Source organism: Elgaria multicarinata, chromosome 9, assembly GCF_023053635.1.
Source record: "Elgaria multicarinata webbii isolate HBS135686 ecotype San Diego chromosome 9, rElgMul1.1.pri, whole genome shotgun sequence".
Classification (NCBI taxonomy): domain Eukaryota; kingdom Metazoa; phylum Chordata; class Lepidosauria; order Squamata; family Anguidae; genus Elgaria; species Elgaria multicarinata.
The window spans coordinates 20,261,265-20,277,811 of NC_086179.1; the positions used below are offsets into that span (position 1 = coordinate 20,261,265).

General features: G+C 44.7%; 1 protein-coding gene across 1 annotated transcript in view; it reads left to right on the forward strand.

Moving 5' to 3' along the window:
* CACNA2D4 (calcium voltage-gated channel auxiliary subunit alpha2delta 4) overlaps nt 1-16,547 on the forward strand; it is a 177,753-nt gene that overhangs the window by 51,574 nt on the left and 109,632 nt on the right. The window contains exons 18-22 of the mRNA XM_063134531.1: nt 923-994; nt 7,569-7,630; nt 10,766-10,833; nt 11,737-11,782; nt 12,688-12,785. Of these exons, the coding sequence (XP_062990601.1) occupies nt 923-994; nt 7,569-7,630; nt 10,766-10,833; nt 11,737-11,782; nt 12,688-12,785 (346 nt within the window). The remainder of the gene's footprint in view (nt 1-922; nt 995-7,568; nt 7,631-10,765; nt 10,834-11,736; nt 11,783-12,687; nt 12,786-16,547) is intronic.

The following is a 16,547-nucleotide window of genomic DNA, read 5'->3' on the forward strand; positions in this document are numbered from 1 at the left end:
GAGGGAGTGTTAAACTTGTGTGTGTGTGTGTGTGTGTGTGTGAGTGAGTGAGTGTGTGTGTGTGTGTGTGAGAGAGAGAGAGAGAGAGAGAGAGAGGGCGGCTGCCTTGATGGTGTCATGTTGCCACCACTTTGGGGAAACCCTTCTGCTTTCGCTGCTGTGGAATGACTGCGGGTAATCCCAACCCAAGAGACTATTTGGCTTGCTGGGCCTGCCCCCTGCCCAGGCTTCCGCCGACCAATCAGGGGTTTCTAACCACCCGGAAATGCATCTGCTGTGATGACAGAGCGAGGTCGGATGGCAGAAGGGCCACGGTCACCTCGCACCATTGTAAAAAGTCAGGGTAAGTGCCCGACTTTTTTAATATGCAGCTTCGTGGGAAAGCCCTGCGGTGGCTGCTGCATCGTATAACTGGCACAATGCCACTGCGGGGCTTTTAAAACAGGTAGACAGCCCACAGAGACAGTGACACACTGTGGGTGTATGTGAAAGAGGGTGTGTGTGAGAGAGAGAATGGGGAGGGGGATACTGGCCCTGCCTCCACAGCTCAGGCCCTGCCTCCACAGCTCTGGCCACCGCCAAACATTTTTCCATCCTGCCTTACACGTTCAGCACAGCAAACACGAACGTGGCAAACACACCTGCTGCTTATAATATGAATTGGCCCTGATGGATACAGTTCCTATGCTTAATCGAAATAATCCCTGGATTATAATCCCTGGAGGAGTGAAATCAATTAAGCCCTCTAAGGCCAGTCCACTGTGTGTTATGTTTAGCTGAAGAGATGCTTAGAGAATGGGGAGGAAAAATGCGCCAGCAATAGCTATATCAAATGCTGCTACCAGTAGAAATTCTGGTACCTCATAGCAGGTAGCCATGACCCTCCCTAGAGACACTAACACAATTCTGTCCTGTTCTGCAGCTGCGAACAGCCATGATCAATGGAGAAACAGGTTACCTCTCGATGGATGTGAAGGTGCCCATGGATAAAGGGGTGAGTATTTATATGTTTGCTTGTTTTTATACACCCCTTTGGATCAAATCAACTTGCACAGAATAAAACCAAATTCTCATAAAGCAAAATGATAAATGATACAGTAGTTATTTTAAAAAGTAAAACCCCACATTTAAAAAATATATATTTATTACATTTCTATACTGCCCCATAGCCGAAGCTCTCTGGGCGGTTTACATAAGATTTAAACAATTAAAAACAATATACAAAATTTAAAACGACAAAAACATGCAACATACACAGGAACATACATCTAAAAACAACTATAAACAACTTTATAAACAACTATAAAATCATATCCAGGATCAATGAAGCTCATCACATATTGCTAAATGCCTGGGAAAAGAAAAAAGTTTTAACCTGACGCCAAAAAGATAGTAATGTTGATACCTAGGCCTTAGCTAGACCTAAGGTTTATCCTGGGGTCGTCCCTGCCTGCTCCCGGGAATCCCTGTGTGTCATTTACATTAACAGGGATGACCCCGGGATGATCCCGGGATAAACCTTAGGTCTAGCTAAGGCCCTAATCCTATATATAAATTTAGCAAGGCTAGGTGTGGAGATGGGTGAACCTACTGTCACCCATGGAACCTATGGAACTAGTAGTCTCTTGGAACACTGATATCCAGATATTATTTACCTTAGGGCAGGACCACCACATTCCTGTGCCCCCTTTTTGAAAAAAATAAAGTCTAGTAATAACTTGGTTCATGACTCCAGGTCCCTTAGGAGGTGGAGAACAGAAGTAAAGAAAAACATAGCAAACTTTATATTAGCAATTCTAGATGGTGCCCAGGGACAGAGTTAATAGAAGCCAAACTGGGCACTATTATGTAGTGGATGGACAACGTGTAACCTAAAATGAAAATCTGTTCTAAAGTTTTGCAGGCATAGGCTGTGGGAGGTTTCCTTTGGGTGTGCATGCTCAGGGCCGAATGGCATAGATGAATCCTGCCCCACTATATCAGTCAAACTGGATTATCTTAAGGGTGCTTCCAGCTTTGCATTATTTCTACTGGGGGCTGACTATACGTCATCTTTGCCCTGTGGTGGCTCCAAATTGGCGCTGCGTTTTTATATGACACAGCTGCCTATTCGGTGACACCGCAGGACAAATCGATGAAGCTATGCGGAGAAGAAGTTGGGGACGTCCCCCAACTTTTTATGATGGAATGAGATCACCATGGCTCTTCTGTCATCTAACCTCGCTCCAGTGTCACTCAGGGGGCATTCCAATGATTGGTCAGTGACAGGGGCCCAGCGAGCTAAATGGCACCAGAAAAGCACACACTGCCTCCTGCCATCAAGATTAGCTGTCATCACCCCGCAGCAGCGAAAGTGCAGGGTTTAGCTGCATTGCTGTGGCAACATGAAGACACCCACCCACCCCCCCGCCTATTAAGCTTGCATTTGTGGTTTGGAGAGTCTCTTTTTTAAAAGAATAAATATTTGGGATTCTTCAGATGACACTACCACCCATTTTCCTGTAAAACTGAAGCATTTTGTGCACATTTGTACTGCAGTAGTTTAGAGTCATTTGTCATGAGGCTCCCCAAGCACAATACAATGTTTCATTTCTAATTGCCGTATGACGTTTGTAGGTAACTAATTAACTCTCCTGCACCGGCCATCATGTTTATGTCTCTTCCCCCCATGATTGCTCCTCAGGGTTTTCTTTCTCATTATGAACTCTGTTTTGGATTATTTTTTCACCAGCTTGCATGTTTTCCAAGGTCAAACTCATTTCTTCTTTCCTGACCATCTTGGGCTGGAGACAGACAGCTTTTTAAAGGGCCGGAAAGTGGTTTGATGAGAGAGATCGCTTCTCATGGTGTGCACACTCACAAACCTATGCATGCTTTTTTTCTGTGCCTCACTGCCTCCTCTGGTTAAAGAGATTTTGCAGTTTTTTTGTTTTGTTTTTACAAAAACCTGCAAACCCTGTTCAACCACAAGTGAATTTTGGAAAACTGTATGTGCCCTATACAGCAACCCTCTTCTAATGTGCCTTCAATTCTCTTGAAAAGAACAATGGTCTGTCTTCAGCCTTAGTAGTCTTTCTTACTCCTATGAATTGTTCTTCTCCTGGGTGACATATGCAGTTCTTTCAAATTCTGGATGAGCTGTGGATTTAATTAGCTAACTGTATATTCCTTTTCTCTCTCAGATCATAGTGGAAACTATTTTAAAAGCTAGCAAAGGAGGGTCCCATCAGAGATCCTTATTATGCGTTACTTGTATTACCTCTCTCACACACTTCAGACTTCATTTGCTGTTACTTTGTGCTTGCAAACCTTTTTAACTTACTCAATAGCTATCATACCTTTTAGCCTGTATTAATTAAATATTGGAGCTGAGATATTGAGAAGACAGATCAAATCCTCTGTGTAAATCCATGCAGATTATATAGGCTGCATTTGCTTCAACAGTTAAGATCAGTACTCAAACAAAATCAACAGAGAGAACAGAAAAGGACAGAGTGGGGAACAGTAATTCAAACCTTGTGTCTACCTGCTGTGCTGGACTGTTTGGGAGGGCACCAAGTTAGGGAAAGCAGTTCTTTTTAAATATATTTTTATATATATTATATTACGTTTTGCTTATAGTCTTGCGTATCTTGTAGCTTTTAGTGTCTGATAGAAAGTTTACTCAGAAACTCAAAAATGTTTAATATAAACATAAATAGTGTAAAGATTACTTTTTGCAGTGTAATGTTCTCTGAGCAATTCTAAAACATCTTCCTTAATCGTAGACTGTTAGCAAAACAGAGTTCATCATCCGTTTCTTCTAGTGTCATTTTTCCTTTTAAAAGCAATCTAATATAATTATTACTAGGATTTCTATGCTGCCTTTCAAGGCAAAAATACCCACCACAGTTGGCTCATGTGCAGCATTAAAACATAAAAATGCCCCCCAATCCAATTCCTTTAAGTTTACAAAACTTAAGCGGCCGTCTAAATCACTTCTGGCCCTTTTCTCCCTCCCGCTCCAAACTGTCATTTTCTGCTTTATTAACATACTGTGCGTTTGTGTGGAGGTGGATTTTCTGCTGATTCTCTCTCTCTCTCTCTCTCTCTCTCTCTCTCTCTCTCTCTCTCTCTCTCTCTCTCTCTCTCTCTCTCACACACACACACACACACACACACACACACACTCTCTCTCTCTCTCTCTCTCTCTCTCTCTCTCTCTCTCTCTCTCTCTCTCTCTCTCTCTCTCTCTCTCACACACACACACACACACACACACAACACACACACACACACACACCACATTCTAGAACAGCCTTCCTCAACCTGGGGCGCTCCAGATGTGTTGGACTGCATCTCCCAGAATGCCCCAGTTGTAGTCCAACACATCTGGAGCGCCCCAGGTTGAGGAAGGCTGTTCTAGAAGATCCACTGACTGGTTTCTCAGAGACCACAAGGGGTTGCAGGAAGGAGGTGGAAAAGACCTGTTAGGATCCTGCCTGTTATCTACTCCACTCCACTCCACTGATGGTCCTAGCTCTGTTTTTACTTTTAGGAAACTCACAAACATTGTTTTATTCCAGCAAGCCTTTACAGGCATTTCATTACAATTCCGATGAAAAGATTATAGTGATAGTAAATCAATATTGTCTGCTGTTACTGTTCTTGGGTCTCTTTTAATGTAGTTTTAGAGTGGGATTTCAGTATATATCGTTTCCTCTTGTGGTTTTATCAGCGTTTGTGTAATTCCATATGCCGTTCAGCAGGGTCGATATCTCAAAATAAATAAAATATTTACAACAATCAAGGTGGAACCAGAACCCCTAAGGGGGGTGGGGGAGCCTTGAACGTATTGTGGCTGTTGGTTGAGTCCTGGTCTTTTCCTTCTGCTATACAGGAGGGTGGAACCAGAGAAACCACCAGGGCTAAGTGGCAGCATGTATAGAGTTCTCCCTTCGGGGCAATTGGGCTGGCCACGCTTGGCCAGTTAACGAAGCTGGCCGAGATATTTTTGAAATGCTCAGCTGGCAGCCAGGTTACAAAACTCCCCTACAGCACCAAGCTGTCTTTGTGAAGCATGGACAGTTTCGCCTCGAGTCCCCTTGATGCCTGCTGTCACTGTGCCAGATGGATCTCCAGTACGCTGAGGATTAGTGCTTAACCAGCAGGAGGAGGGGCAGTGAGAGATTCTCATGTGACTGCAGCAGGAGTGGGAATGAGCCACTAGGACGGAGACCGTTACCCTTCTGTCTGCCACCTTCTCCCTCTCTCTCTCTCTCTCTCTCTCTCTCGTCTCCACCCCAACCCCATCTGTAACTACATTTAGCCCATCTGCTGAGTGGGCAGATCTGCCACAGCCAAGGTTGGGCAGGGTTTTGCAACGTTCAGATGTGTTCCAGGAAGACCAGATCATTCTGCCCAGTGACATTGGTGCCAGTGGTCTTTCCTTTCTAATTCTCTGTTTCTCCTATAAGCAGGGCACTCTCTAGGGTGGGGTGGCCAGGTGTCCTCTTTCCCAGAGGGCAGTCTTCTGTTTGATGGGCTGCCAGAGCACCGCCCTCTATTCGAAGGGGTCCGGTATATGAAAGGCTGCTCTGTTCATTTCCAGTTTAAAGATAAAGAATTGTTGCCCATTGCCAGTTCAGACTGAACAGGCAGACACAAAGGTTGGCTGGTCACAGTCTTCTGTGCTATGGTGAGATGTACTGTGTTTTTGGTTAAATTATAGCCATCGTTACTAAATTTGCATCTATTTGTATGAATTAGCACATGCAAATTTTATGCAAATCAGCATCCTCTTTCCTTGTTATGCATTTCCTCCTTTTGGGAGGAAATGCATTACATTTCTTCCCAAGAGGAATGCGTAACATTGGGAGGATAGAAAGGACGGTTAAGTGGCCACCCTAGCCACATACCTGTCCACCTACAACAGAAGTGCGGGGCAACCATAGATAGTTTTGAGGCCTTGTTGCCACACATAACCCTGCTTGAAAAAGTTCCCCTTAGCACAAGCTGCAAGATAGCAATGGGATAAGCGTTCTCCAGGGCATGCTCAACTATGCAAGCACCCCCGATCAAATTGATGGGAGCAGAATTGAGTCCCTCTCCTCAATTCTGCCGGTACTTTTGCCTGCTGCTGCCTGCTACCCTTAACCCAGGGACAGACACAAAAAAAACCACCTTGGAGAAGGGGGATAGAGTAGCAGGCAGCAGAAGGCTCCTGCATCAATGGGAGACGCCCAGATAGGCAAGAGGTATCTTGTCCATGTACATTGATGGTGCTATATAAATAAATAAATAATAATAATAATAATAATCATTCCTGGTGGGAGCTGATAGTGTAGTATCCAGCCAGTCCATTCAGTTTTCTCCTGTTGTCAGTACTGGATTTAGGAACAAGCCAAGTAAGCCATGGATTAAACCATCTCTGTCCCTTGAGGCTCAGGTGGCCTCGGTGGCACGGAGTGCCGTTTACCAACTTCGGTTGGTGGCCCAGCTACGCCCCTATCTGGACAGGGATAGCCTAGCTTCAGTTGTCCATGCTCTGGTAACCTCCAAATTAGATTACTGCAATGTGCTTTACGTGGGGCTGCCTTTGAAGACGGTTCGGAAGCTGCAGCTTGTGCAAAATGCAGCAGCCAGATTGATAACTGGAACCATCTTTCATTACATTACAAAATACATGCATCTGGATTATTAAAAAAGAACCTTCTTGACTGACAAAAAAGGCATCCCAATTAATTCGGCAGCAGTGTTTTTTAAGTTTATTATAATGCAAGAACTTACGAAAATTGTGCAGGCAGCATCTTAGAAGAGGCATTCTGGTGTAGGGAAGTGTGTGATACAGGGAGGGGGAGAGAGAGACCATCCTAGAAGACACTTTCCCTCTCCCCCTCTCTGTCTCACACACTCCCCCCCCCCCCCAAGAATGCTTCTTCTAAGATGCTGCCTGCTTGATACATGTATGCATCAAGGCAACAAAGAAAGCATGCTTTCCTTCTTCAGTAGTGCTATTTAAATTCAGTCAATTAACAGCACACTTTTTTGCATGCCTGTTCAGAGGTAAGTCACATTGAGTTCCATAGGACTTATTCTTGGGTAAGTGGGTATAGGATTCACTTAACATCATTAACAAGTCAAAGGAATCACTTAACATTCATGCAATTAATTGACTAAGGCTGCAGTCATATACACACTTAGCTGGTTGGGAGTAAGTCTTGTTGAACTCCGTGGAGCTGACTTCTGAGTAAATATGTTTAGGATTGTACTGTAAGATTTCTTTAATCACGTGTCTGTGCTAGTAATGAGATTTCTTAACGCATGTACCATGACCCGGTTTCAACTCCCATCAGATGATGCTAGTCTGTAGATGTGTAAGGAGGCCCTTTGGAGAGATGTCAGCTGCCCCTTTAGAAATGCAGCTACCATTTAAGAGGCGAACCACACTTCCATTTGTATTATATATAGCTCTCTCTATCTATCTGTAATAGAGTTTAGCCTTTCTCTGCATTTACAATATAGTGTTCCTTTCAGGAAGTACCTTACAGATTTTTATTCATTTGTTTCTTTCCCCTGCCACCTCCCAGAAACGAGTTCTGTTCCTCACAAATGACTACTTCTTCACGGATATCAGTGGCACACCCTTTAGGTGAGTGCGCAGATTCTTTTTTTTGGGGGGGGTGCACCTTCAGGGGGTGCTTATGTATTTATCAAGTTGACCTTGGCTTTGGGAAGAGCCATAACTTAGTGGCAGAGTACCTGCTTTGCATGCAGAAGATAGTATGCAAGATTAAATCTTTTGCATCAGGTAAGATGGGCAATTCTTTTGCCTGTCACCCTGGAGAGCTGTTTCCTATCTGAGCAGATAACCCAGTAGGCTGCTATAAGGTAGCTTCTTGTTCTTCTGTGTATTTATAGAGAGCAAGTGGTCTGCACCACTGGAATAGGACTAAAGTGTTCGTTTCCGTTACTGCCTGGAGGGGCTGCCTTCACAGTACCGAGTTAGCGCTGCTCCGCCTCCAAACACCATGGTAGTGCTGCTGCACAGTGGCGGCCAATAATCTCCACTGGAGGAAGCAGCACTGCTTTTTGGCGACCATTAGGCTTGCCAGCCTGCCCCCTCCCACTCCTCCAGCTTCTAGTAACCAATGAGAGGACGTGTTATGCCTGGGAACATCCCTGGTGCAGCACCAGAGCAAGGACAGATGGCAGAAGAGCCACGCTGACCTCGCTCAGCCAAGAAAAATTGGGGTAAGTCCCAGCTTTTCTGCTGCACATCTTTACCTCTTTGCCCCGGTGGCTGCATCATATAACCAACATAGCACGAATCCGAGAGCCAAAGGCCTGACAAAAGAAAAGAATGATGGTTGATAGCCCTGGCATGTGTTACCATGGGGATTCATTTCCACCATTTCCCCTAAGTATCTCTTTCTGCCTCTGCTCTATTCCCGTGCCTGCTCCAGGCTGGCCCTACTATTAGGCAAAGTAAGGCAGCAGATGCTGGGGGGTTGGGACCCGCATCAGGTTGTGTGGAGGACAGAGCAGTGTGTGGCATACGGTGTGTGCCTGGCATCCCAAACCTAGCCTACTGCCCTTATTTATTATTATTATTATTTATTTATATAGCACCATCGATGTACATGGTGCTGTACAGATAACACAGTAAATAGCAAGACCCTGCCACATAGGCTTACAATCTAATAAAGTTGTAGTAAACAATAAGGAGGGAAAGAGAATACAAACAGGCACAGGGAAGTGTAAACAGGCACCGGGAAGGGTGAAGCTAACAGTATAGAGTCAGAGCAAGCTCAAAGTTTAAAAGCTATAGGGAAAAGAAAAGTTTTTAGCTGTGTTTTGAAAGCTGTGATTGAGTTGGTAGTTCTCAGGTGTTCTGGAAGAGCATTCCAGGCATGAGGGGCAGCAGAGGAAAATGGACGAAGCCGAGCAAGGGAAGTAGAGACCCTTGGGCAGGCAAGAAGCATGGCATCAGAGGAGCGAAGAGCACGAGCGGGGCAATAGTGTGAGATGAGAGAGGAGAGATAGGCAGGAGCTAGACCGTGAAAAGCTTTGAAGGTCAACAGGAGAAGTTTATATTGGATTCTGGAGTGAATTGGGAGCCAATGAAGAGATTTCAGAAGCGGAGTAACATGGTCAGAGCGGCAGGCCAGGAAGATGATCTTAGATGCTGTCCCATTGCCACTGTTGAAATAAGTTTCTTCTGTATGTGGAATGGGGGTGAGGAGGTGCCACCTTTCCCCTTATGTCTTGGGCCAGCTCTGCACCCACATGCTGAAACAGTGGGCTTACTTATTTGGCATGCAGGCAATTGGTCTGGAAGATGGGGGATATTGTCTCTGCTGTGAAAAAAGTGGCAGCATTCTTCCCCACCTCCCCAATCTGTGCATTAATTTCAAACTGGAGCTCACCAGTTTTAGCCAAGACTTAACTTGGAACAAGTCTTTAAAAAGGTGGCCACAAATTACCTCCTTTCATTCGGGATTAGAGAAAAGGGCACCTAAGGTAGAAGGCTTGCTGTCTTGGCAGGTTACAGATCCAGCATCTCTAATTTTAAAAATTAAGCACTGCCCAGATTATGTCAGCTAGCAACTGGGAGCCATCGGCACAGTCAACTCATCTCGGCCCACATAGGGAGACACCTAGATTGTTTGACTAAGCTACTTCCTGAGCTGTGCTGCTATGTTGGGATGTGGCATCTTGTTCAATATGATGTCCTGCTCTCTGTTGTCTGGAGGCCTGCCTTTGAGCTGAATGACATATTCAGAAATATCATGTGATACAGCCTTTCCTGGACTATATGTTTCAAAATGCAGGTGGGAGATTCCATGATCTCCCATAAACAAACAAAAGCCCCTGGATATCAGGGAGAATGATGAGGCTAACTTTTCATGAGAGGGAGTTTTTGACATTGGAGAAAATGTGTGCTGTGTACTAATAACAGCCTCGTTCTCTGGGTGTGGATCTTTATGTATCCAAAATGGCATAATCTACACTCAAGAGGGAAGTATCGGCAGATTCAGGGAAACTCCAAAATTTGCAGATGTACACCTCCCCTCCCAACTCCCCCCCCCCCCAACAACACTTTAGGGAAAACCTTAAGGGGAGGTAGAAAAAACCCCAAAGAGCCCAGTGGGGACAGGGCACACTCACTGACTACAAAACACTGACTGTAGTGGAGCCGAAATGAAAAACAGAAGGAGGAAGGATAATGAAAGGGAATATCCTAGGAGAAGGGCATGGCTGGTTAGCTGGAACCTTGAATAGGAGCACTCTACACTGCAATATTAAGTTGCAGCCCCCCGTCTTCATTTAATCTGCCACCTTGATTCTGAAGAGCTATAGTTGAAGTTGTACCATGTGATATTTGAGATATTTGCTCACCTTTAAGGAATTTGTTCATTATTGGTTTCTTTTTAGCCTTAGAAACTGTGAAATTTGGAACTTCACAAAATTAAGTGATTCAATAATGAGGGTTCAATTTTTGTGATGAAACTGAAATTTCAGAGGTGAATTTTTGGGTCCCACCACTAAAAACAGAGCTTTCATGACCAACACTTGAAATTTAGAATGCAGTATTCAACTCATACTATCAAAATTCCAATTTTGAGGGACTTTATATATTTTGGAATTTGAATCCTGCAATGAGGAAATGGGAGGAAATGCCTGAATTTTGAATGTGAGGTTAACATTTATCACAGCAGTAGCTGCATCACCTTTATAAGTCTTCTTGCTAGCAAACATTTTTTCATTTTTCATCTTCCAACAGTCTGGGAGTTGTTCTATCACGAGGATATGGTGAATATATCCTACTGGGGAACACTTCAGTAGAAGAAGGTAGGTTGAATAGCACTCCTTATCAAACAATTATGTGGAATTGATGGAGCACTTCCCTTGTTATGCCGCAGATGGTCTTTAATGATATCTCAAATTATTATTTTTTTCCTTGACACTACCTTCTTGTCTCGCTTAAGTATTTCCCTGCTTGAATCGATAGCTTGATAATAGAAACCTATTAACTAAACACCTGATTCACATATATTTTGTATATATTGAAGGGTGGGTACAAATGTATAAATTAATTAATTTAAAATATGGCAATTCTAAACCAGCATCCCAAAAATTGTATGATCTCCACCTCTACCCAAATCTTCAGCCATTAAAATTGGCTGGAAAGGCCCTACAAGGATTGGACTTTTTGCAGGGGATCTCTTTGAGTATAAACCTTCTGGGCTCCTGCTTCTGAATTTCCTTCACAATGTGCCTCCATATCAAAAGATCTGTGAAGTGGAGTAGTAGTTCAAATAGCTAATTACTTTAGCCAATTTGTTAGCCATTAGAAGAGAAATAGACCAGGACATATGATTCCCACCGAAAAACATACAGAAAGCTTTTGTCAGAGCAAAGAAGCACCTCTTCCTGCACTTCATTCTTTCAAAATCCGATTGGGGCTGATGGGGAGTGAAGTTATTCCAACTATCTGACCCTTAAGTCTCAGAATTAGGGGTTTGGTTACTCAGAATTCTAGAAACCCTGACTTTATGTCAGGTCTAAACCACATTGGGCCTACAGGAATTTTTGACTTTCTTTCCACAGCAGACATTGCTCTTCTATGTGTGTAGAACAAGATAATGTATAAACAAGGATTGCCCTGTGCCCCCCTAAATTCTTTGAATGTACTCCCAGCCTGAGCCTGTGAAGAAATGAACCTTTACTGTATGGTTTGCCTTTCGCTTTCAGGTTTGCATGATCTGCTGCAGCCAGACTTGACCTTAGCCAATGAGTGGTACGTAACAGGAGTTCTTCTAATTGTTGGACATCTGGACATCTGGGAAGGATGGGAACTAGTTGCTGGATGCTCGCCATTGAAGACCTTGAGAAAACAGGGTGCTTTCATCTAAAGAGCTGTAGTGCAGTGGCGAAGCACATATTTTGCATGCAGAATGTATCTCCAGTTATTGCAATCTCCAGTTAGAAGATTTTAATAGAGTTGGAGGAAAGGAATTTTGCCCAAGACCTTGCAGAGCTTGCTGCCAGTTCAACAAATCAGCGGCTTGACTTGGTATAGAGCAGCTTCATCTGTTCTGTTCATGTGTATCCATATCCCAACCAACAATATTGACCCCAGACAACAATTACACTGTGATGCGTTTCACTTTTTATTTAGTTGCTAAATAAATTAACTGAACTTCTATTTATTTATTTTTAGAAAAAGTTTAGACAACCCCCTAGGAGATTATTATTATTATTATTTATTTATATAGCACCATCAATGTACATGTTACTGTTTTCTCAAGGCTTTTTAAAACTTATTTTTAGCAAAGCTATGGAGAGGTTCATATGATTCTCCCTCCTGCATTTGTTCCTAGTGCACTGATTTGAGTGCTATGGATGGTTCAGATGTTAGTCTGGGACACTTTTTCAGTTAGGGGAGATGTCCTACACAAGGGTATCCATTACTGTGAGTGATGTTAGCATGTGAGTTGAGAGCTCACAGATCGCAACCACAGCAACTTCCTTAATTCCTGAAATATACATAGATCATCATGGATATTGCTCCTGGTAGAGTTTATGCTTGGTCCCAAGCATGCAGGTCTACTAGGACAGCTCCTGTATGTGCAGAAAAGTAGCCCAGAGGAACTTGTGATTCACAGATATCTCTCTCTCTCCCTCCCCCCCCCTTTCCTCTAGGATTTACTGCATTACTGATATTGATCCTGATCACAGGAAGCTCAGCCAGTTGGAAGCTGTGATTCGTTTCCTCACAGGAGAAGAAGCTGACTTAGAATGTGAGTACTGAAGTGTGAAGATATTAGCTACTGTCCTCTTGGACTCGTTTACATAAGTCGTAAGAACAACCTTGTTAGAATAGCAAATTTAATGGAGTCCTCTGCTTCCAGATCTTAACATCCAAAGGTATAAAACTGTCGGCAGTCAAGGTTCTTAACCCGCATGCCATATCCAGTATGACTGCCAGCCATAATAAACAAATCTGCCACTTCTTCCACATATTTGCTTATGTCTCACCTATTCATCTCCAAATATTCTCCCTTATGAGCCTGCCCATGCTTTGAGATCTTCTGGAGAAGCCCTTCTTTCAGTCCCACCATCTTCACAGGTGCGCTTGGTGGGAACATGAGAGAGGGCCTTCTCAGTGGTTGCTCCAATGCTTTGGAACTTTCTTCCCGGGGAAGCTAGGCTGGCTCCCTTTTGGAAGCAGGCAAAAACTTGTTTGGAGAATAATCTGGTCCTCCATCTATGTTAAGGTCTTGTAAAATTGTTGTGTGTTTTAAATGTTTAATGTTTTGATATTGTAACTTTTTTGTACATTTCTTTTCCTAGGTTTAAAATGTATATGTTTTAAATTTTGTAAGGCCGCCTTGAGGCCCAGTATTGGGCAAAAGGCGGGATACAAATAAATATGATGATGATGATGATGATGATGATGATGATGATTCCTGATATCTAGGCCACACCACCCCCATGTGCCATAGTATATAGAAAAATAAAAACGAAAGGAACCTCAAAGGTAACTTAGTCAAACCCCCTGCTGATGAGAAGATGCAATAGCCCCGTAAGTGACCACCCACCCTCTACTTCAAAAGTTCTAATGAAGGAGAGTCCACCACATTCTGAGATGGTCTGTTCCGTTGTTCAACAGCCAATGCCGTCCAGACATTCTTCCTAATATTTAGTCTAATCCCAGATAGATAGATAGATAGATAGATAGATAGATAGATAGATAGACCTGTTGATTGGTGGGGGGTCTTTGCTCCATCATCTCTGTAACAGCCTTTCAGATATTTGAAAGTGTCAGTAATATTGCCTCTTAATCATCTCTCATCCGGGTTAAACGTACTGAACTATGTAATCAGCATGCTGCCATGGCCCAGTCATAATTAATTCTGACTCTGACTTGGTTTTTAAATTAATTGCAAATTGGAACTGGCAGGTTCAGCCCATTCCTAGGCAGATGGTGACATCCAGCTCTTATCATGAATGTCCTAGCTTTGTTCAGCTAGTCAGACTCATGCTGCTGTTCCTGGGAATGAAAGTTGAGCTTTTGTCTTATCATGGTTTGATGGCTAGCAACTACTGCTGTGGTGTTTCTCCTCTCTGTCTGAATTTAACCTTTTTCTAACCTCATACTTCCCACTGCCATGGCTTCTTCCTCCTTTATGTTCTAACTTCCCTCCACAGCTCGTCTTTCTTGCTCTGTTCCAGTCCGTAAGCCAACTTGGGAAGACTCCTGAAAAACAGCTGAGAAATGCAAATAAATAAACTGTTTGTGGCTCTTCTGTCCCTCACTGCCCTCTCCTTCTCCTCTCTGGCTCTCCTTTGGTAGTGCTAGTGAGGAAATGCCAGCTTGGAAACTTGCTTCTGCCTCTTTTTCCTCTCCACCCCACCTCAAGCTGGCAGAAATCCATGGCAGAATGTCAATCCCAGCCATGCTGCTTGTCTTAGCTGTCTTGATGGCGCCACATCTGCATGGGAAGGAGCGTTAATCAGAAGTTGCTGCCGATAGGCCAAGCACCGAGGAGGGGGAGGAATAGGGCAGCCAGCTCTCCTCCCTCTGACCTCCCTCTGGTTGCCACACTCCTCCCCCCCCCAGTTTTTTTAAAAATCTGTAGATGAGAACCTTTGCATCTACAGATTAAAAAAATAAAAATAAATTTAAAAGGGTGGAGAAGCAATGGGGCAACCAGAAGGGGAGGAAGAAAGGGATGTGCAGCACCCAAATAGGCTCTCCTCCCACTGACCGCCCTGTTCCTCTCCTCCCCCCTGTATTTATTTATTTATTTATTTATTTACAGGGCTGTGTGGTGCCTGACTGGCTCTCCCAACTGGCTCTCCTGACTTGGAGCTCCCAGTCCACCCTCTTCCCTGTTCAGCCCAGCTGATGGTGACCAATCGGGGGAGTTTCTGGGGGTTTGCCCCTGGATGGCTTGGCAATGGCAGCTGCATCATGTAGATGACCTGCTGCCACTCCAAATCCACCCTGGGGCAAACCCCTCGTCGAGACAAGCCCTTAGCTATTGGCAGGAACTCAGGTGGAATGTACTACTAAGAGATTTGTGAGCTTCACCCCCTCGGCTGATAAACTGCTTGGTTGGTACATTCAGCACACTGAGAGAGGGAGAGAAAAGAGCACGGGTGATTTTGAGGCAACAGGGAACTGACATGGAAAATGCCAACTGTTGCCTAGAGAATAATATCCCAAACAGAGACCAGGAACTCATGCTTTCATGGCTGCTGCAGTTCAAGATTCCTTCCTCTAGCTTTCTGGCCCTTCTCTAGGCAGGGGTGTTCTAGAGATCTCCCTTCTCAAATGTCTCCAAAGGTATGAATGAAGAAGGACACGGGACATAAATGTGCCTCACTAACAAGACAGTTATTCTACAGTAAACATATAGAGGAGGGAGCATCCACCTGCCTCTTCACTAGGTCCTTGTGGCTATATGTCTTCATGGTTACTTGAAGGAAGGATACTTTTCACATACTCAGAGTATTTTCCTTTGTTGATATATCATTAATACATATTAATAGTAATCCCAATAATTTATATATGGTTGTGCATTGTCTTTCACCTTGTTGTTGCAATATATAATAAAAAATAGACCAGTTTTCAATAAACAGTTTCTGCAGCTGATTCTCCTCACGGCTTGAGTTTGATCCCAGCAGAAGCTGGTTTCAGGCAGCCGGCTCGGGTCCACTTAGCCTTCCATCCTCCCAAGGTCGGTAAAATGAGTACCCAGCTAGCTGGGGGAAAAGTAATAATGGCCAGGGAAGCAGGGCCGGTGCTACCATAGAGGCCACTCAGGCGGCCGCCTAGAGCACCAAGGTAACGGGGGCGCCGAACGCCACACCCGGAAGCCACTCTCCCACAGCGGCTCTGAGAGGGCAGCTTCTGGGCGCACCGTTCCAAAGCCACCTGCCCACCCCAGTGTCCTGGCTTTGCTTCGGCTGGGCACCCACCCAGCCAAAGCGGAGCCATGCCCCACTCCAACGTCCTGGCTTCGCTTCAGCTGGGTGGGCGCCAAAGCGAAGCCAGAACACTGGGGGGACGGCTTCGGAACGGCGCTCCTGGAAGTCGCTCTTCCAGAGTGGCTTCCTGCCGGGTGCGCCGTTCCGAAGCCACCCACCCTCACCCCAGGGCCCTGGCTTCGCTTCGGCTGGGCAGGCGAGATGGCGCCCCGCACCCAGGTACGCTGGGGTGGGGGTGGTGTGTGTGTGAAAGCAGCTCACCTGCCTAGGGTGCAAAATAGTCTGGCACCGGCCCTGAGGGGATGGCAATGGCAAACCACCCCGCTATAAGGCCTGCCAAGAAAATGTCAGTGAAAGCTAGCATCCCTCCAAGAGTCAGTAATGACTCAGTGCTTGCACGAGAGGTTCCTTTCCTTCCCTTACCCCAATGTTTGTTCATTATTCTGTTAGCAAAGGAACATCATTTTCCTTTCATTTATGGCTGATAGCTCTCCTGCAAGTGGGACTCCCTGAGCTTTTATGGGCTATCTGTGCATATCTGCAGAGCTAGGTTGCTCTCTCTGCAA